The 22,740-nt window shown below is 35.7% G+C and overlaps 1 protein-coding gene across 4 annotated transcripts in view; it reads right to left on the reverse strand.

Moving 5' to 3' along the window:
* FERMT2 (FERM domain containing kindlin 2) overlaps positions 1-21,623 on the reverse strand; it is a 227,602-nt gene extending 205,979 nt beyond the window's left edge. For 2 of the 4 annotated variants that reach the window (XM_053697594.1, XM_053697593.1), the window contains exons 1-2: positions 21,283-21,623; positions 20,232-20,398 (exon numbers count right to left, since the gene is read on the reverse strand). In XM_053697594.1, coding sequence (XP_053553569.1) covers positions 20,232-20,388 — 157 coding nt within the window. In that variant the 5' untranslated portion in view covers positions 20,389-20,398; positions 21,283-21,623. The remainder of the gene's footprint in view (positions 1-20,231; positions 20,399-21,282) is intronic. The other 2 variants (XM_053697592.1, XM_053697590.1) reach the window with 1 other exon arrangement.
* Between the last annotated feature and the right edge of the window lie 1,117 nt (positions 21,624-22,740).

The following is a 22,740-nucleotide window of genomic DNA, read 5'->3' on the forward strand; positions in this document are numbered from 1 at the left end:
TTGTTTTAATTAGACAACCCAAAGTATTGATCTAGGCCCATTTTGGTATATTTCAAGCCATTTCACCGCCAAATGCAATCAAATAAAATAAATCGTTCACTTTTTCACAAACTTTAGGTTTCTCACTGAAATTATTTGCAAACAACTTGTGTAATTATGGCACAAATGGTTGTAAATGCTTCTCTGGGATCCCCTTTGTTCAGAAATAGCAGATATTTATGGCTGTGGCATTACTTTTTGGTAATTAGAAGGCCGCTAAATGCCGCTGCGCACCACACTTATATTATGCCCAGCAGTGAAGGGGTTAATTAGGTAGCTTGTAGGGTTAATTTTAGCTTTAGTGTAGTAGACAACCCAAAGTATTGATTTATTTCATGCCACTATTTCACCGCCAAATTCGATCAAATAAAAAAGAAATCGTTCACTATTTCAGTAACTTTGGGTTTCTCACTGGTATCCCCTTTGTTCAGAAAAACATATGGCTTTGGCATTCCTTTTTGGCAATTAGAAGGCCGCTAAATGCCGCTGTGCACCACACTTGTATTATGCCCAGCAGTGACTGAGTTAATTAGGTAACTTGTAGGGAGCTTGAAGAGTTAATTTTAGCTTTAGTGTAGAGATCAGCCTCCCACCTGACACATCCCATGCCCTGATCCCTTCCTGACCCCCCCTCAAACAGCTCTCTTCCCTCCACCCCACAATTGTCCCCACCATCTTAAGTACTGGCAGAAAGTCTGCCAGTACTAAAATAAGGCTTTATTTATTTATTTTTAAAAATATATATTCTACTGTGTAGGATCCCCCCCTTAGCCCCCAACCTCCCTGATCTCCCCAAAGAGCTCTCTAAACCCCCCCCCACCCCACTATTTGCTATTATTTTGGGTACTGGCAGCTGGGGAGTGGGGAATTCCCTTCTGAAAAGTTATTCCCCACTCCTCTGCCACCCACCACTTCAAATTTTTAAATGTGTCCAGATCGCGGACGCACACGCCCCCCATCCCCCGAGCGCTCTCCCGACAGTCATTTCCAAATGCTGTCCGGAAGTTTGCCAGCTCTGGGCTGCCCCCCCCCCCAACCTCCCTGCAATGGCTCCCACCCACCAACGATCGGCATCACCGCTAGCCGATGCAGAGAGGGCCACAGAGTGTCTCTCTCTGCATCAGTGTGTCAAAAAAAAGGTATTGCAGTGATGCCTCAATAATTGCAGTAATGACTCAATATCGAGGCTTATCACAACAATACCTTGAAATCGACTGGAAGTGATCAGGATCGCTTCCACCACTTGAAACCCCCGAGGACGTACAGAAGTGAATTAGAAAGTTGTATAAAATTGTATTCTCTATCTAAATCATGAAAAAAAAAAATTGGGGTTTCATGTCCCTTTAAGTCCTACTTTTTTAGATGTGTGCTGTTAATGCGGTAATGGATTTTACAGTGAATTGGTGTAAATGTACAGTAGTAAAACGAAAGCTGCCTATATTTATAAAATTTTATATTAATATCCATCATCTGGCGCTTCAATTTTCTTGCATTTTAAATTAAAATTAGAGGAGAGATAGAGAATAATATATATATTATTATATATCTCTATCTCATACACACAAAATAGTAAGGAGATACCATACAAATGTACACCCATTAAACGGTGTGTTTTGTTTCTTTTAAAGACTCTCTACAGGAGGAAGCAAATTATTTTTAAGATAAGAATGTAACACGGCTTCAAGACTAGATTTGACCCTGTAGGCACAGTGGCAGCTGTCTAAGGTCACTTTGTATTAAAGGATATAGCCATACCTTGCTAAGGACTTTATCTTTGCAATCCATTACCCTATTGCAGGGATCGGAAAATCAGTCAAAAAAAAATAAAATAAAAAAAATAAAAAAAGTTCAGGAATACCAGTTATACTCCTCATAATTTCTGGATAGATGGTTTAAATATAATGAACGCTATTGTATGAGATATTTAAATAATTGTTTTGTTATTTACATCTGCATTTTTGTTTTGAAATGTTATATTATTTGACATATGCTAATAAAGGCCTTTTTTTTAATAAAAAAAAAAAAAAAAATTGTAACCAGACAAAAGTATTTCTATATAGATATATGGAGAATAACCCCAAAAAACTTTGGAGCCGGAGCAAAATCCTAGGAACCAATAGCTCCCTGGCTCGGTTGCTTATTATATACCAACCAAAGGTTTTACCAAGATGCAGAATCTCAATTGTGTATACTTTTGTGAAGAGATAAAAAAAATGCACAGGCAAAAAAGGCAAGGAAAATATCACAGGTAGTGTGATTAACCTGCTCTTACCTGCCAGAGGTACACAGAACAAAGACTAGTGGCTCATATAGAAATATCTTACATTTAGACAACAGTTACGTTATTAAAAAGGTACATGAAAGAGAAAGAGAATACAATTTAGAACATTCCAATTTACTTTTATTATCTAATTTGCTTCATTCATTAGATATCCTTTGTTGAAGAAATAGCAATGCACATGTGTGCGCCAATCAAACTATGACATCTTTGTGCAGCCACCAATCAGCAGCTACTTACCCTATTTAGATATGCTTGTCAACAAAAGGATACCAAGTGAAATGGAGCAAACTAAAAAATAGAAGTAAATTGGAAAGTTGTTTAAAATTGCATGCTCTTACTAAATTATGAAAGAAAAGAAAAATGTGCGTTTCATGGCCCTTTTATTATTCTATGACTATCACTGTTTATTAAACAAACAAGTTATAAGAAACAGAACATTAGTGATAAAGATCAGTGATGTTCACAGCTTCTTTTTTTAAAAGGATTGAATTATTTTCTGTTCTCTTGTAGAAAATCTGTTCTGCATCAGACTTTATAAATCTAAATACAATCCTTCCTCTAAACTTGCTGCCAAGGAAGGTGTGTCTCATGCTTAGTTATACAGATAGAAAAAGGAGTCATGCGGTGTAGAGCTTTAGGGGCCGATATGTAGCTTGATGCGCCTTGTTTCTAAAGACCGCTGCTACATAACTTCTCCGCCTGCTCTGAGGCTGCGGACAGAAATCAACCCGATCTAATACGATCAAGTTGATTGACACCCCCTGCTAGCGGCCGATTGGCCGCAAATCTGCAGGAGGCGGCATTGCACCAGCAGTTCACAAGAACTACTGGTGCAATGATAAATGCCGACAGCGTATGCTGTCGGCATTTATCGGTGTGCAGCAGACAGGATACACTACATTATGCATTGTTAAATATACCCCTTAAAATCACAGTTCTATGAATGTCAAGGTCACATTGTGCACCTAATAAGAGTTTTTTTTTCTGTTTGAAGCATTCAGTCTTGATTATATGCAAGTAGTCAATAATAATGAGCTTCTTTCTGTGCTTTAAATCAATAACTGATCAGTGGTCTATTAGAACAATTGAATAAATAATTCTGTGTATAATTACTTAAATCTACCCATTAAGACAAAATGTCAGCATTAAATACAAAATGCCGATTTGCAACCTGGAAGGTAATTGTATATTTAAAAAGGGACAATGAACTAAGTAAGACAAGCAGTTGATAATTGTTCATTGTATTTGAAGCCGTCAGAATACCCTTTCAAATGGGCCAGGTTCTCTTCTACGCACACAGGGAGAGGCTTTCCGCTGCTTTCTTATGTTTACAAAGCTTATCTATAGCCTATACTGCAGTATTGAAATTTTCAGTTTAGGTGGTGGTTTCAAAGGGCAAAAGCAGACATGTCCGAAGACAAAAATAAATAAAAATAGTAAAGATGTTTTTGTAAACAATTTATACACTCCAATCAGGTAATCATTGGGAACACATTAAGGGAGGGAACATTTTACACTCTGTCACTTTAAGACAATATAATGTAGCAACAGAAAGGCAAAAAAACGAAACAAAAAAACCCCCCACACCTTCTGACCTTTTACAGATCAGTCTCTTTTCAATAAATGGTATTTGTATATTGGGAAATTATCATGCAAGAAATTCCATTTTTTTTTACTCTTCGTTAAAGGGACACTAAACCCACATTTTTTCTCTCATGATTCAGATAGAGCATGCAATTGTAAAGGGACATTATACACTCATTTTTTCTTTGCATAAATGTTTTGTAGATTATCTATTTATATAGCCCATAACATTTTTTTTGTTTTTTTTTTTTTTAAATGTATAGTTTTGCTTATTTTTAAATAACATTGCTCTGATTTTCAGACTCCTAACTAAGCCCCAAAGTTTTATGAGAATACCGTCAGATACCTACTCCAGCTTGCACCTGTTTGTGTAAAGGGTCTTTTCATATGCAAAAGAAGGGGGGGGGGGGGGGAAGTGTCTTGCAGTGGGCTTTCCAGCTACCTTTTCAACAGAGCTAAACTGAGAGCTTCTAAGTAAGTTTTTAAACAGTTTTATACTGGATTTTTATATCAGTATCTGTACATCTTATTCTTTATAGTAGTGTCTATTACATGCAGTTATATGAAATGAGTGTATACTGTTCCTTTAAGCAACTTTCTAATTTACTTCTATTATCAATTTCTTTGTTCTCTTGCTATCTTTATTTAAAAAGCAGGAATTTTATATATATTTTTGGTTGAGAACCTGCTTTATGCTTGCTTATTGGTGGGTAAATGAAAGCCTCCAATAAACAAGCCCTATCCATGGTGCTGAACCTGAAATGGGCTGACTGCTAAGATTTACATTCCTTCTTTTAAAATAAAAAGATAGCAAGAGAATGAAGAAAAATTGATAAAAAGGAGTAAATTAGAAAGTTGCTTAAAATGTCATGCTCTAACTGAATCAGGAAAGAAAAAAAAAATTCTGTGCAGTGTCCCTTTAAGCACAATATCTTAGTTACTCATTAAAGGGACACTATACATCAAAATAGTTTTTCCAATAATGTATTTTCAATGACTGGTTATACCAGCTGAAGAGTATAAAGTGTATGAGAAATAGCATTTTCAGGTATAGGTGTATAGGTATATATATATATATATATATATATATATATATATATATATATATATATATATATATATATATATATATATATATATATATATATATATATATATATATATATATATATATATTTTTTTTTTTTTTTTTTTTTTTTTAAATGGGTTGAGCTTGCAGGTAAAATCATGTATCACTATGTTATCACTTTATGTACACACACTTGCTTCCTTATCTTATATTTGTCAGTAAACAAAAAAAAAGTTCAGTACGTAGAGAGAACAATGGAAAATTATTATATGTTATACTTCATGAATGAAAGTCCCCTTTATTTGTTGCAAAGGTCAGTCCTAGTGTTTCACAAGCTCTAGGATTGACTTTCACTTTAACAATCCTGCACCCCCCGATCTGCCGGCTGCCGTGGGCGTGGCCGAGCATGCGTGGCAGAACGTGAAGGGGGCGTGGCAGCCCGTGAAGGGGGCGGAGCCTATCATGAAGTTGCCCCACAATCAAAAATCCTTTGTAATGAACAGTAACTGGTAACGCAGGATACCGAGGCCACCTCTGTTCATAATGGTATTTAAATAGGTCTCTGAATGAAATGTAACGAGAGATGCTTGTCAGACTTACTGTAATCTTGGGAGAATATTTATCAATTTTATATGCGCTCACCAAAATATTGGTATCTCTTTTTTGAATGTTACTAAGGGAGGACATTTAAAAGGAGCACTAAAGTTAAAATCTCAATATGCACACACCTATCAGATCCAACTGAGCATCTGCAAGAACTCTCAGAATATACATATTTGATTTTTTTGATTGGCTGACAGCTGTCACATTAAGCAGGAGGAAGGAAAACAACCAATTTTAAATTCAAACTTAAAGGGACACTGAACCCATTTTTTTTTTCTTTCATGATTCAGATAGAGCATGCAATTTTAAGCCACTTTCTAATTTATCCCTATTATCAATTTTTCTTCGTTCTCTTGCTATCTTTATTTTAAAAAGACAACATCTAAGATTTTTTTTATTCAGAACGCTAGACAGCACTTTTTTATTGGTGGATGAGTTAATCCACCAATCAGCAAGAACAACCCAGGTTGATCAACAAAAATGGGCCGGCATCTAAACTTACTTTCTTGCATTTCAAATAAAGATACCAAGAGAATGAAGAAAATTTGATAACAGGAGTAAATTAGAAAGTTGCTTAAAATGTCATGTTCTATCTGAATCACGAAAGAAAAAATTTGGGTACAGTGTCCCTTTAAGTGTTTCTGCATTGTGTTTTTATTATGCAACTCTGGTTTTATGGTCATTTAAGTTATTACACAGCATATGAATTAGGAAAATAGAAAACCCCTATGTAGGTATCTACCGCATTGGCTGTTACTGCTGTCCATATAGGCATAGGCTGTTCCATTTTCCCACCCAATTGTTCATTCTGTCCCAGTAGGTTTGCCACCTCCGGGTTTCAGACCGCCTGAAACCCTTACCTTATTCAAAACGACCGGACTGAGTCTGTGGCTGTGGCTCTCCAGCATAGCTGGATGCCGATACTTTGTTACATACAGCACTGCTTAGATTAACATTTGTGCCCTTCAAAGTTCACATTTAGTAATACAAGCTGAGTGAGCAGAATAGAGTTTTTTTTTATTTTGTAGTGCTACTTTGTTTATTTTTCTAGGAATTTAGCAGGTATGTGTTTCTTTTTTACTTATTTAATTCGATGTTGTATTTATAAAACTTATCAGCATCCGGTTCTGTTCCTTAGACACAACACACATATTACACTGCAGATATAAAATTGTGTGATATATATGCTTTTCACTATTTTATGAAATTGGTAATTATGCTTGATGTTTGGCATGATTTAGAGGAATGATTTATTTGCTCATGCTGTGTATGGGTTGCAATGACAAATTAATGGTGCCTTTTTCACTAGGGAGTGGTGTTATGGTCTATTTAAACTGTGGGATTCACTTGTTGTTTGACTGAGTAAGGGTAGAGTTTTCACAAAACCTTACGCACATAAAAGCTACTACTTTAAAAAAAAGGACCAGTGTCCTGTCGAAAAAATTCCAAGCAATTGAAATCTCCAATTACGTCACTTCCGATGACTCTCCCATTTTCACCATTTGTTTTTGCCTCTGTCCCGCCAATCCTCTGGCATCCACCCGAAGTAAATCCCCAGGCGGAGGCAAAATAGATAGTGAAGATAGGAGCTAATGCTGAACCGCAGTGCCCATCTGATTGACACGTCTCCATGAGGGACAGGATTCACAACCAATCAGATGTGTAATTGGATATTTCGACAGTATACCGGCAATTACCCCACCCCTTGTCACACCCTCACTGACACCACGCCAGGTGGTCCCAGTTTCACCTCTAATAATGATGGTAAGCCTATATAGGCAGAGCCTATCAAGATTATTAAATTAACTGCCATAGAACTGTTGGGTATCTCGGATTTGGCAAAAAACATGTAAAAATGCGTTACTTTACTAAACCTACCAAAATCCTCCATCAGTTTACGTGATTATGTATGAGGAGACACTAAAAATAAAAGCACATCATCTGCATATAATTGAAGGGTTTTATGCTGCTATAAACACTGATCATAGTAAAATATCCTGGAAACCACCATTAATCTAATAGTCTTGTTGGTGTCAGTGCTTAAAGATTAGATTTTCTCCGAGCAAAAACAAATCTGAGGAAGCAAAGATGCAAGAAAGATCTCTATAGGAGACTCATTTTATTAATTTGCATTTATTTTTGCAATTTTGGTCAGTGTTAACAGCATATGCACATTGTTATTATGAGTTGTCACCAATATGACCAAAGCAATATGCATTCTATTTCTGCACCATTTGTGTTATGACAGCACAAGAGTCAAATAAAATGAAAAGATTAAAAAAATAATTTTTTAATATAATTGCATTTTGCAGCAAAAACTGGCATACAACTATGAAATATACCAAAATGGGCCTAAATCATCAATATCTTGGATTGCCTACATAACAGGGGCGTATTTGGGCCTAGACAAACAAGGCACCGGCCTAGGGCAGCACTTTTTTTGTGGCTATACTTTTAAGAAGCTTACAGTTATTTTAGAAGTATTATACAGGTATGTAAGGGAGATTTTGCCCAAAGAGCTTACATTCTAGGGGACTGCCCATGGAGCTTACACTTTAGATGTAGCTCTGAACCTCTTTTATTCTGCTAAGTATTGCCTTCAGTTCTGTTGGCTACCAGCACTTGTGTTGGTGAAGTGTTGTTTCACAAAATCTGTGTTTGTTTTTTTGTATATTGCAGCGATAGGTGTGTGTACACACATTTACTTTGAAAATGACATTAAAAAAAAAAAAAAAAAAAAAAAAAAAAAAAAAAATATATCACAGCTAAAAAAGGCCTAAAACCTTAGAGGGGGATAGGGGGCAGCAGAATTTTTAGTGCCTAGGACAGCACAAAACCTTAAAACGCCACTGCTACATATTAATAAGTAAATAAAAAAGGTTGTTTTCTTTTAACTAGCAAAAACGCTAAAAATGCAATAATCTGGGCATAACAATGGGAAAAAATGCGATTATGATTATTCACTAACAGAGTTATAAAGCTTTCTAGACTAGGTGCTTAACTAGGTGACAGTTTTGGCAGGAAAAAGTACCAACAGCTGTGAATTGGCCGAACGCTCTTTACTGCATTGCTCTGAAACACACTGATACTGAAGGGGGGAAAAAATGTAATTCCATTTTAAACTCAAACATACTGATGATATGTGTTTGTGTACAATAACTTTGTGGTTAATTTTTTTTTTTTAGCCAGTAAGCTTTCTACTTAATATTCCATTAAGCCACTTCCTGGTATTCAAATTATTGGAAAGAACAGCTACAACTAAAGGAAGTAAATTCACAAGGAAAATAAAATAATCCCGTGGTAGCAGAAGTAATAATGCAGATATAGCAGTGTATTCAGAGTCCATTTGCTGTGCTGAGACAATCTGTAACTCTAAAAGCACATGATAGTCATTATTTAGAAACTGAAAGAAAAGTCACTACATACTTAAAATGGTTTAATTTGTTTATTTAGCAACAGCCCTCTTCTATTATGGTCTTTAAAAAGATAACATTGTTTTCATCTAAATAGATTACCTTTTAGCAGAAAATTATATTTTTTTAGCCTGATTATAAAAGATTGAATACAATTTCATTTCCAGGTCATGGATCAATGAATAAGCAACCACCAATGCATGTGCCAACTAGTGATGTCGCAAACCTAAAAATTTGGGTTCGCGAACGGCGAACGCAAGCTTCTGCAAAAGTTTGCGAACGGGCGAACTCTCATAGACTTCAATAGGCAGGCGAATTTTAAAACCCACAGGGACTCTTTCTTGCCACAATAGTGATGGAAAAGTTGTTTCAAGAGTACTAACACCTGGACTGTGGCATGCCGGAGGGGGATCCATGGCAAAACTCCCATGGAAAATTACATAGTTGATGCAGAGTCTGGTTTTAATTCATAAAGGGCATAAATCACCTAACATTCCTAAATTGTTTGGAATAACGTGCTTTAAAACATCAGGTATGATGTATCGATCAGGTAGCTTCACAGTGCGCAGTGTAGGTGATATACCAGCCCTGACCATGCATCAGTGGTCAGATGGACCCTTGCCCCAACACTGTGTGCCAGACATGCCATTATAGCAGACTTATATGGCTTTGGCGTTGCTTTTTGGTAATTAGAAGGCTGCTAAATGCCACTGCGCACCACACGTGTATTATGGCTAGCAGTGAAGGGGTTAATTAGGTAGTTTGTAGGGAGCTTGCAGGGTTAATTTTAGCTTTAGTGTAGAGATCAGCCTCCCACCTGATACATCAGACCCCCTGATCCCTCCCAAACAGCTCCCTTCCCTCCCCCACAATTGTCCCCGCCATCTTAAGTACTGGCAGAAAGTCTGCCAGTACTAAAATAAAAGGTTTTTTAAAAAAAAAAAAAATTTTTAAGCATATTTACATATGCTGTGGTGTAGCATCCCCCCTTAGCCCCCAACACAGCTCTCTAACCCTCCCCATCTGCCTTATTGGCGGCCATCTTGGGTACTGGCAGCTGTCTGCTATTATTTCAGTGTCAAAAAAGTGTTTTTTTTTTAAATGTACACTACTGTTACACCAGATATGAGTGGTGGCACTGGGCAAGTGGGCACAGTATACGCTGTGAGCCTAACACACACGCTGGCAGGCAGGCAACTGCAATTAGATTACACAGGGAAAAAAAAAATTATGTTCTAGCCCTAAAAAGGGCTTTTTGGGGTGCTGTCCTTACAGCAGAGATCAGATGAGTCCTTCAGGACTGTAGTGGACACTGAATACACTAGCCTAGCTATCGATTTCCCTATTAAATCAGCAGCAGCTACACTGTCCCTCCTCTCACTAAGAATGCAGCTTCCAAATGAATCTAAAATGGATGCTGTCCAGGAGGTGGGAGGGAGGGTCTGCTGCTGATTGGCTGTAATGTGTCTTCTGACTGAGGTACAGGGTCAAAGTTTACTCAATGATGACGAATAGGGGGTGGATCGAACAACGCATATGTTCGCCCGCCGAGGCGAACGCGAACATGCTATGTTCGCCGGGAACTATTCGCCAGCGAACTATTCGCAACATCACTAGTTATATATTACATATGTATGTATATATTACATATTTCTGAATTAACAGGGCTGCAGACACCATGAAGAAACAAGATACTGTTTACAGCAAGTTTGCATCAAAAGCAGGTCAGGTAAATTTTTTTTTTTTTTTTTTTTTTTTAAAGACCTTACAATGCAAATTGTCTCTCATAAGCCAGAAGATATTCATCAGAAGATAGCTTAAAGTGAATGTAAAGTTAGTCTGCCTGCTAAACACAGCATTAAAATGTATCTGAAAATAGGTGTACTTTAATTCATGATTGTTTTAATAAAGTTGTAATTACCGTGTATTTTGTATTTATATACCTGCGATCGTACTTTTAATCCTCCGCCCGCCATCTTTGATTATTGATTGACATAGTAGGTACGATCTTGTCAACCAATCATTGAATCCCCCCCCCCCCAGGGACCAAACCCCTTGTCTCAACGTCACACGTCCATAATCCGCTTGCGTTAGAACACTGTTCTATCACTGATCTAGGGCGGGTGTTAACATTTCGCGCATGCGCTCTTCAACATTTCTTGGTCTTAGTAATTTATTCCTCAACTTTTGGAACGCAAGGTAAGTAGCGATCGTACAGGGGCTCTTATTTAAAAAGAAATATAATGCGTTCGTAACCCTAAAATAAATATATATATATATATATATATATATATATATATATATATATATATATATATATATATATATATATGTGTGTGTATGTATGTATGTGTGTATGTGTATATGTGTGTATGTATGTATGTATGTATGTATGTATATTTTCTACGTTAGGGCACTTTGTTCAAATTACATTCATAGAACCTAATAATAGAAGATCATACTTACAAGTAAATATCGTAGCAAGTATAGTAGTTTCAAAAACTATGGAGGTACGACGTAAGCTGCTGTACTGGCTTCAACAATGGTATTCAATAAATGTATTCATTCATTGAATACTATGTTTCTATACAACTGCATCGGCGTGTAACACATGCGCGGTTGTACTGATAGCCAGGAGCTCGCATTGCCTCTACGTAAACAGCCGGTGGGACTGTTTTATACGTAACATTCAGTAAAATAAGGAAGTTGCGGGTGTTAGGAGCTGGTCCATAAAACGGACGAAAATTGGTAATAAAAATATTAAAAATTTATTTGAAATTGGCAGTTTGAATTATATACTAAAAAGGAATTAAGATGTACGTTCAAAGGAGAGAGAAGTCACATTCACTTTAAAGGGACACTGAACCCAAATGTTTTCTTTCATGATTCAGATAGAGCAGGTAATTTTAAGCCACTTTCTAATTTATTCCTATTATCAATTTTTCTTTGTTCCCTTGCTATCTTTATTTTAAAAAGAAGACATCTTTTTTTTTTTTTTAATTCAGAACTATGGACAGCATTTTTTTTATTGGTGGATGAGTTTATCCACCAATCAGCAAGAACAACCCAGGTTGTTCACCAAAAATGGGCCGGCATCTAAACTTACATTCGTGCATTTCAAATAAAGATACCAAGAGAATGAAGAAAATTTGATAATAGGAGTAAATTAGAAAGTTGCTTAAAATGTCATGCTATATCTGAATCACGAAAGAAAAAAATTGGGTACAGTGTCCCTTTAACATTATAAATTCACTAATGGCACAGATTTTCAATTGTAGGCTCTGAGACAGGGCCTACATATCCATATATCTTTATTAAAATGCACTGATCCTTTGTATTTATACTGTAAAGCAGTCTATGTGGTGCAGTTCGAGTACACAACAACCACAAATGCCATAGGAAAGAAAAATAATTTTGGCAGGACACTAACTCAGTTTATTATTCCAAATTCATCCCACTTCTTTCTAATTTCAGACACATTAGTGGTTGTCTGTGAATAATAATAAATAATAATAATAATAATAATAATAATAGTTGCACCGATACTTTTTTTTTTTTTAAGACCGAGTACATGTACCGACCGATACTTTTTTCAAATACTCGCCGACAACAATTACCGATACTTTTTTTTTTATGTCATGTGACAGTTTCCCAAGCACAATAAAGACTAAATTATTAAGATAGATTCTTTATAATTCTGAAGAACTATAACTCAAAAGACATTATGGAATGAAACAGTTCTAGTTTCTTGTTGTCACAAAGTTGTAAAAACGCAAAGACATGTCACAGAACATGTTTATGTATAAAAATATTACAATAAAAAATGCATAACAAATGTAAACTCACAACCAACCAAAAGTGCAATTCAGTTAAAAATATAACAGTGCATTGTTTAATAATGGGGAACAACACTATGGGATAGATTACACTGACTGGTAAGTTTTACCAATGCTCTCATTACATGTCCAACTCCATTAAAGTCTATGGAGTTGGAAATGTGAACAGAGCATTGGTAAAGTTTACCAATCAAATGTAATCTAATCCTATAATTGTAGGATGAGTGTTCATAGGAATTAACTTAATATGTCCTATGAACACTCTTCATGCACTTATATAAAGGTAAGAATGTTCCTCAGAGTACAGTATGTTTTGAACAGCATTGTGCAAGATGAGAACTAGCAGTATAACAGACAATCTAGCAATTAGAATACATTTTCCAAAAGTTAGTGGCAAGCTCTTTTTTGAAGAACAGAAGCATCTCTGTTTGTTCAGCTATAAAAGTCTGTTTCTTTTATCAGTAAGGACGTTTGACGCTAAGCTGAACAGTCTTTCACTTTCCACACTACTGCACGGGAAAGAAAGATATTTTTGGGACATTAAATCAATTTATTAACTGCCCAGTACTTCAGGAGGTTTGTCTGAATGAGGTACAGTTATCTCTCCAAGGTAGGCTTCCAGCTGTATAGCAGATTTTGGTGCACTGCTCTTAGACTTACAATACTACAAATAACAGCAATTTTTATCCTTTATTTAAAGGATTACTTTCTGTTATAATTTTTAAACTACTAAAACATATTAAAGTTAATAAACATTAATTAAAACCTACTGACCTATATATTTTCTCCAAAACGAAGTTTCATAACGTTCTAAAAGTTATATCTTTTATTCGCCGATGAGGTCACGTTATCCTGCCCACTATTTTCAGCACTGCATGTTCAAAATACTTAAACCAATAACTGTGTTTAAAGCGCCATTTTGAAACCTAGATATTGTAAAACGGATTGGTACAGAGCAAAGGATACCCACGGAGTGGGTTTGGAAAACAATTAAATTTGCAGACAAGATTTCTGACAAACGGTAGAGATATGTTAATGAAATGCTATTGATAAAAAGCGTTTTTGGGGTAGTTAGTTAGTAACAGGCATAGAAAATATTTACTTACAGTGGCCCTTTAAGTCTCTACTCTAACTTAAAATTAAATGGGGAACATAAAGTCTGAAAAAACAAACAAAAAAAAAAAAGCCACAAGATGGCGCATGGGTAAGATCTGAAGGTATTGGTTTAAAGAACCAGTCACAGTAGATTTGCATAATCAAGAAATATAAGATAAAAAGACAATGCAATAACACTTAGGGGCCTATCTATCAAGCTCCGAATGGACCTTGATGCCCCGTGTTTCTGTCGAGCTTTCAGGCTCGCCAGAAACAGCAGTTATGAAGCAGCGGTCACAAAGACCGCTGCTCCATAACCTGTCCGCCTGCTCTGAGCAGGCGGACAGACATCGCCGGAAGTACGATCGGGTTGATTGACACCCCCATGCTGGCGGCCCATTGGCTGCAAGTCTGCAGGGGGCTGAGTTGCACCAGCAGCTCTTGTGAGCTGCTGGTGCAATGCTGAATACGGCGAGCAATACACACTGTCGGATCAGGTACGCCAGACCTTTATAAATAGAGGCCTTAGTCTGAACTCAAAATGAGTAGTGGATTTTTTTTTTCTGACAATTTTAAAAGTTATGTCTTTTCCCACTCCCCCTGTACCATGTGACAGCCATTAGCCTATCACAAATGCATACACGTACCATGTGACAACCATCAGCCATTCACAAATGCATACACTTCTTGCACATGCTCAGTATGACTCAAAGTTTAAATATAAAAAGACTGCACATTTAGTTAATAGAAGTAAATTGGAAAGTTGTTTAAAATAGCATGCTCTATCTGAATAATTAAAGTTTACATTTTTATTGAGTGTCCCTTTAAGTATCGGTGCATTTGCACGATTACAAGTGAAAGTACTTGGTATCAGTGCATCAATAATATTATTATTATTATTATTATTATTATTATTAATTAGCTATGCCAATACCAAAATATTTTAACTTTCTTTGGAATACAAACTTGCTAAGAACTATGAATTATAGTTTGAATCCCCAAATAAAAATTACAAATAGCTGATACAGAGCACAGGGCAAATGAAATTATTTAAAATTATGTTATTTTGTTATAAAGCAAATTCCAGATGAAAATCAGTTTATCAATACAATTAAGCACCAACATCTACAATGTCTTAGACTCAAGTGATAGGAGAGCATCACCATCTAAAGCCACTGTCATATTGTTGAAGAAATACAACAAAGGACAAAAAAAATCAATTCAAAAATGCAGAAGCTGTGATTACATTATGCAATTCCTGCAGGCTAATGGCTTTATTTTGAGCACTAAATGGCACTGCAGAAGTCACCTTGACTAGTATTATATGCTTATTTTGCTGCAGAGTAAAAATAGCTTGCAAGCTACAAGCGTTGCCTTTGAAGATTTTGCAATAAGAGATGGATAGCAACTGGTGTTCCGTTCCAGTTGACAAATATTCTACTTTTCCTTTCATAGCCTTAGGAAAAGGAATGGATTACAGCATTTGCAGAATTAAGCTACATAGGCCCGGTTTTATCTAATAAAACATGAGTCACAAAAAGCCTTATGAGCACTGCTTGCAGAATGATAAAAACACCAGTGAAGGCAATATGGTTTTATAGGTTACCCATAAGTAGTATTTTACATCATAATGTACCCAAAATATCCTAGGGAAATACAGAAAGGAATTTTTTTAAAAGGTCAATCTATTAGAGAGTGAGCATAATCCTGGAGATTACTTTTTGACTTGGAGTATGTCCAACACTTATCTGTTTTTAAATGGTCACAGCCACTTTTTAGCGACCCAATTCGTATTAAATAACCAGTATGTCTATTAAAGGAAATTAATTTGCCCAAAAATTTTAAATTGTATTTTTTTTTTTTGTTTACACACGTTTGAAATGTAGTTTTATTTTGCCTGCCTTTCCAGTAATTCCCCCCATTGACTCAGGAGAGGCTGGAGTGCATTCTACAGACACTGCTACATAATAGTGATTGTTTAATCAGTTCAGTTCCTATACAGCAAAAGGATATAGGCAAAATATATAGAAAAATAAATACTTTAAAGGGTTTGTCCCTAAACTGTGCAAGGGACAAGTTTTAAATTATTTTGAAAGCATTTACTTTGTATGCAGATTATTTGAATGCACTGTAGGAACTAGTAAGAATATTAAGAAGCCAGACAGTGGTATTTGTATATAGATATATGAAGAATAACCCAAAATATTAAAAAACCAGGGGTACCCTGGCTCCTGGGTTTGCCAAGCCCTGAATACACACTATTTACCTTCTTATTAAACATAAACAAATATATCTGGGACATTTACACAATGTGGCCAAAAGTATATATATATATATATATATATATATATATATATATATATATATATATATATATATATATATATACATATACACACACACTAGTTTGTGTGGCCATCGTTTTTTTTTAATAAAAAAAAAAAAAAAAAAGGGGGTAGGTGAAAGAATGTGTGCTCTGGAGACTTTCAGGGCTGGAAAATAAGGTAGCCACAACTTGTAAGAGCTGTCTGGAATGGTGCTGAGGAGAGAACAGGAGGATAAGGGTGTCCGGCATTACCTAAATCTGATAATATTTCTATTAACTTGTTGAGGAAATATTTCTGTAATTAAGCACCATAAAACTTGTACGTACCCTGTGGCTCCCATATCTTAGGAAGTTGGGCATCACTTATTTACATGTGCCCTATCCTATAACGTATACAAAGAAATATTACACTGTTACATTTTTCTAAAAAAGTTACAGCAGTGTAACCAGAGTTGTGCAAGAGAGCATTCCTAGCAGATTCTCAATTGGTCGTTCAGCTTTTCCCCCCCATAAAGTTCCACAGTAAACATATGCAAGATATGACACCAGCCCTCAACAAAGCAGAATACTGTATATGTCCAAAAAGAAAACAAAAAAAACTGTTTCCTTTTAGCATGGGAGTCCACTAATAGAAACCTTCTGCTTCTCAATTTAAAGGGATAGGAAAGTCCAAATTAAACGTGCATGATTCAGATAGAGCACATCATTTTAAGACACTTTTAAATTTAGATTTTCAAATGTGCGTTGTCCCTTGTTGAAAAAGAATACACACATATCCTACACTAGTTGGAGCTAAATGCTGATTGGTGCTTGCACACATTTGTCTCTTGTGATTGGCTAACTAGCTGTGTTCATCAAGCTGTCAGTGTAAATGCTGTTCCATCAGCAAAGTATAACAAGAGAATGAAGCACATTTGATAAGTAAATTGGAAAGATGCTTAAAGGGATACTGAACCCAAGTTTTTTCTTTAATGATTCAGATAGAGCATGCATTTTTAAGCAACTTTCTAATTTACTCCAATTATCAATTGTTCTTTGTTCTCTTGCTATCTTTATTTGAAAAAGTCCAGGACCCTGGACAACACTTGTTGATTGGTGGATGAATTTATCCACCAATCAGCAAGAACAACCCAGGTTTTTAAAAAAAAAAAAAATGGGCCGGCTTCTAAACTTACATTCTTGCTTTTCAAATACAAATACCAAGAGAGTGAAGAACATTTGATAATAGAGCATGCAACTTTCTAATTTACTTCTATCTGAATCACCAAAAAAAAAAATTGGGTTCAGTGTCACTTTAAAACGGTATCTTCTACCCAAATCATGAAAGAAAATGTTAGGGATTCCCTGTCCCTTTAAGTGGAAGTTTCCTACCTCTAAAGTTCAAAATGGAGCAGAATTGAGGCACACACACTTTTAGATAGATTCTCTTGTACTACAACAAGCTTTTGTTTTGTGCTTGTGGGGGTGTGTTCCCTGTCCACCAATCATATCAGTTGTACACAGTAATACTTTTCATGTTAGTTGTTGTTTCAGTTCTGTTCTTTATATGCATGAAAAAAATAATTTTGAGTTTAAAGGGACATAAAATTGCATCAAACAGGGATATAAAACTTTAATATTCAGACAGAATGTGATTTTAAACAAATACTATTCAATTTACTTCTATTATCTAATTTGTTTCATTCACTTGGTATCCTAAGTAAAAAAAATAAATAAAAAAATACCTAGGTAGGCTTAGGAACAGCAATGCGTCACTGGGAGCTAGCAACTGATTGATGGCTGCATATAAATTCATCTTTTCATTGGTTTACCAGATGTGCTCAGCTAGATCCCATTAATGCATTGCTGCACCATCAACAAACAATACCAAGAGAATGAAGCAAATTTACAATGGAAGTAAATTTGAAAGTTTTTTTAAAATCACATGCTCTATTTGAATTAGGAAAGAACATTTTTGGGTTTCATGTCGATTTGACGCACCCATCAAAAGCAGTATAAGTGCATAACCTTCAATCACATGGGCCATATTAAGAAGAAAAAAAAATGCAAAACCCCTCCAAAGCCAACTTTATGTGTTTAACCCTTTTGCAAGTGCTAAAAAAGTACAAAGAAGAAAAATGTTCTAATGCATTATAAAGGTTTCCTTTCTGCGTATTTATGTCCCTTAAAACAAAACAAGATAATAGGGGAAACTGGATTACTGTACTGGAGTAGTTTTTCTTTAAAGGGACATGAAACCCATTTTTTTATTTCATGATTTAGAAATAGCATGCAATTTTAAACAATTTTCTAATTTATTTTTATTATCCAATTTACTTCACTTTCTTGGTATACTTTGCTGAAACACATATATAGATAGGCTCAGTAGCTGTTGATTGGTTGCTGCACAAAGATGCCTCCTGTGATTGGCTCACCCATGTGCATTGCTATTTCTTCAACAAAGGATATCTAAAGAATGAAGCAAATTAGATAATAAAAGTAAATTGGAATGTTGTTTAAAATTGTATTCTCTACTTGCATCCTGAAAGAAAGTTGTTGGGTTTAGTGTCCCTTTAAAGAAGCAAAAACATTAGATATATCTTGAAATAGAATGCTATTAGAAAAAAAAAACCACACACAAAAAACATACACAAACACACAACAAAAAAAACACGTTTAGCTTCAAAACAGAAAAGACCATTTTGCAAAATTTTGTACATCCCTAAAGCTTTAACACAAAAAAACACACAAAAAGACTAGAAAAATAAATGTACTAATATTTCATGCTTTTAGATACCCTGATGAAAGCAAGCATAAAAATGGTTTATAGTGATGTACTCAGAAAATATTATTTTGTTTTAGAATAATAATAATCAGAATTCTATAAACCCTTTCGCTACAAAGATGTCTCAACTAGTATGTCAATACAACCACCAATTTATACACCAATCAAATGCCAGCAAAGTAATTTATTCCATTATCCTGAAACCTACAACTATACAGATTAACACTGTATAAAGTTGTTCTGCCCCAATGACCATTACCTACTGCTTAGGAAGTCAAGTATTTAAATAGCAATCTATTGTTTGACTTGTCAATGTGTGCTTATGTGTTCAGCTGATACCATATTCTAACAGGACACAAACATTGCAAGATTTAATTTATTCCACTCAATCCAGTGCTCAATCTAAAAGCCAAAATGATGTGACTCACTATCACAAAATAGGAGTTCCTAATACTTAGAATGTCAGGCTGTGCATTTTTCGCCTTCTTTGGTATAGGAAAACAGCCCAAACTGTCATTGCAGAACAGACAATTATTAACTTGTAACTAACTAAGCAAGGTCAGAGCAAACCATGGGTGAATAAAATAAAACAACAAGCAATGTGTGTACAGTTACAATAAAAGATCAGCATTGTTAATACAAACATTGAAGGGACAGGAAACCCAACATTTTCTTTAATGATTAAGAGAGTGCACTAGATATATATATATATATAAAAATGGTACAAAGTTTTTCCTACTATCAAATTTAATATTTTCATCTGGAGCATTATTTGACAGCAATTTTGCAAGAATGCTTTTGTCAATATTATACATTGTGCATATAGTGCTACCATCCAATTATCCAAACCTACACTAATAAATAGCTACTCTAACAAAAGCACACCGTGAAAGCAAAGGTCAATTGCAAACTTTTTTTAAAAAATAGTAAGCTCTGAATCATGAAATACAAATTGGGTTTTATGTCATTTTCATCAGTATTCTTTATAATTACACAAATATCAGGTCATTAAATAATGAAATTGTACATGATCTAAACCTCATACAGAGGGGGGGGGGGGGGACTGGTTACCTATAATACAACAAATGTATTCAGAATTAACACATTTCAGACAGAATTTTTTTCCTCCCCCACTAAGCACAACATAAAATGAATCCATTCAGCTAATGGGGATGGTAAAAAGAAATGCAAGAACCACACCTACCCCCAAGTGCAACTTACCCAGTTTTTCCACCAGTTTCAACATCACCCCTCCAATGTGCACCTCCCCTGTAACTCTTAGGGTGACATCCCGGTTCATGTCAGTCACATGGACATTTAACTCCCAAGTTCCATCCGCATAGCAGCCATCTGGCATCCTTATACCATCCAGAGCCATCGTCCCTTTCCTGTTAGGAGAGAGGAAATGACAGGCACATTAACTAGGAGCAGATCACCACTAGAGAAATATTTGTAACAGCCTCCTGATTCATAAAGCTTCATCCTACTGCTCAGGCAAGAGATACAAATGAATATGCACACACTAACCTAGCACAGGAGTAGTTCTAACCAGTGATGTGTAAATACAAATGTGGGGTCATATCAAGCGTGTCCATAAATAGGAAATATCAAGCTGAGGGAGTTTCTTGCACTTTTCCCCCCTAAGTGATGCATCTCCCTTCCCCACCCAGACTGCAGAATTGAGACGCAACCACAGACACTGGGAAATCACACCCAGAGTAAAATTATATTTAAAAAAAGAAGAAACTAATTAAAACCACAAATAGGAAAATCCTAAAGAGGAACAACACAAAGTGAAAATAAAAATATAACAATGATTCATGTAACAGTAGTAGACGTGCATCTAAGAATGTAGCAACGTTTTATATAAAAGTAACATTAGCAAAGGATTTGACTCAAGCTGTAACATTTTGTGAATCAGCCGAGCTCCTCCTAACTCAGCCTAAAAAACATTTGACTTCCTCCCACAGACCATAATCCTGGGAAACTTTAAAACCCTTTTTTTTTTTTTTACTCCTTATTTCAACACCAAGTTTGCTATTTACACACATCTTTCTTTTCTTTGCAAACCGTTGTTCACCTGTTAAAAGTTAACAAACCGGTTTGGCTGCTTCACTTTAAAGGTTGCTGTGGAAGGAAGAGACTTCTTGTATAGCAAGGGAAAGGGGAGGGAGAAAAAGTCTATTAGGGACCTATGTGAGGGAGCATGGTCAGCAAGGCACAATACATGCACAAAGGGACACAAAAAATATCAATTGCAATGAAAACTCACCTTCTCCCTCCCCTCTTCTTGCAATGAGGTTGCCAGGGGGCAAAATAAGGATTAAAATCAAGATACCCTCCCTTTTATTCCCTTTGCAGCCTGAGCCCAGCACTAATGGAGTCCCCCAGGCAGGCTCCTCTTTCCAAGGCAATGATCACGTCACTGCTGCTCAATCTGGCTTCCCCTGCAGCAATCACACACCGGGCAGCAGTCACTCCCCCTCACCACCACCCCTCTTCCTATACTGTACTATGCAGGACTTAAAACTCCACACACACAAAAAAATACGAAGGGAGGACGCCACAAAAAAAAATAGGAGGGAGAAAAGCTTAGACCAGTTAAAAGTAAAAAGTCCTAAGAAGCTTCCACAGCCACTGTCCTTTTATGGAAGCGAATAAAAAAGCAGGATTGGATCCAACATCCGGGACACAGGGAGGTGTAGGAGAGGAGGAAGGCTGGATGTATTTGTAAGCTACACTGTCCCGTTATACGGCTTAGTAATTAACTTCTTGGCTGTTATAGAGTGAGGGGGTACAAGGAAGAGGTTAAAAACGTTTTTTTTTTCTCAGCTAAACTTTTGCACTGATTTTTGTTAGCTGTCAGAATAATAGAGGAACTTCTAGGTTGGAATTCTGTGTAACACAGCAAATTTTAAGTAATGTTGATAAGTTAGAATATGATATTTTTTGTATTTGTTATTTCTTTTTAATAAAGTTGTGGTTGGGAAATAATACCATAAGTTGTTATATGATTTTATAAACATATTATGGAAGCAATGAATTAAAGGGACAAAACTCAAACCTTTTCTTTCATGATTCAGAAGTATATGATTTTAAACAACTTCTAAATACTTATGTTATGTTAACTTAATTCTTTTGGTATCCTTAGTTGAAGAAAAGAAGCAGCAATGCACTACTGGGTCAGTTAATGACAAGTGGTTTTTCAACAAAGCATGCCAAAAGAACAAAGCAAATTAGATTAGAAAAGATATTTGGGAAATAGTTTAGAATTGCATGTTGTAGGTGAACCATGACATTTTACTTTACTGTCTCTTTAATACATCACTTTTATTCGAATACTGTGAACATATATATATATATATAACATAATTTATGTAAGAACTTACCTGATAAATTCATTTCTTTCATATTAGCAAGAGTCCATGAGCTAGTGACGTATGGGATATACATTCCTACCAGGAGGGGCAAAGTTTCCCAAACCTTAAAATGCCTATAAATACACCCCTCACCACACCCACAATTCAGTTTAACGAATAGCCAAGAAGTGGGGTGATAAGAAAAAAGTGCGAAAGCATATAAAATAAGGAATTGGAATAATTGTGCTTTATACAAAAAAATCATAACCACCACAAAAAAGGGCGGGCCTCATGGACTCTTGCTAATATGAAAGAAATGAATTTATCAGGTAAGTTCTTACATAAATTATGTTTTCTTTCATGTAATTAGC

This window comes from Bombina bombina, chromosome 1 (genome assembly GCF_027579735.1).
Source record: "Bombina bombina isolate aBomBom1 chromosome 1, aBomBom1.pri, whole genome shotgun sequence".
Taxonomy (NCBI): Eukaryota; Metazoa; Chordata; class Amphibia; order Anura; family Bombinatoridae; genus Bombina; species Bombina bombina.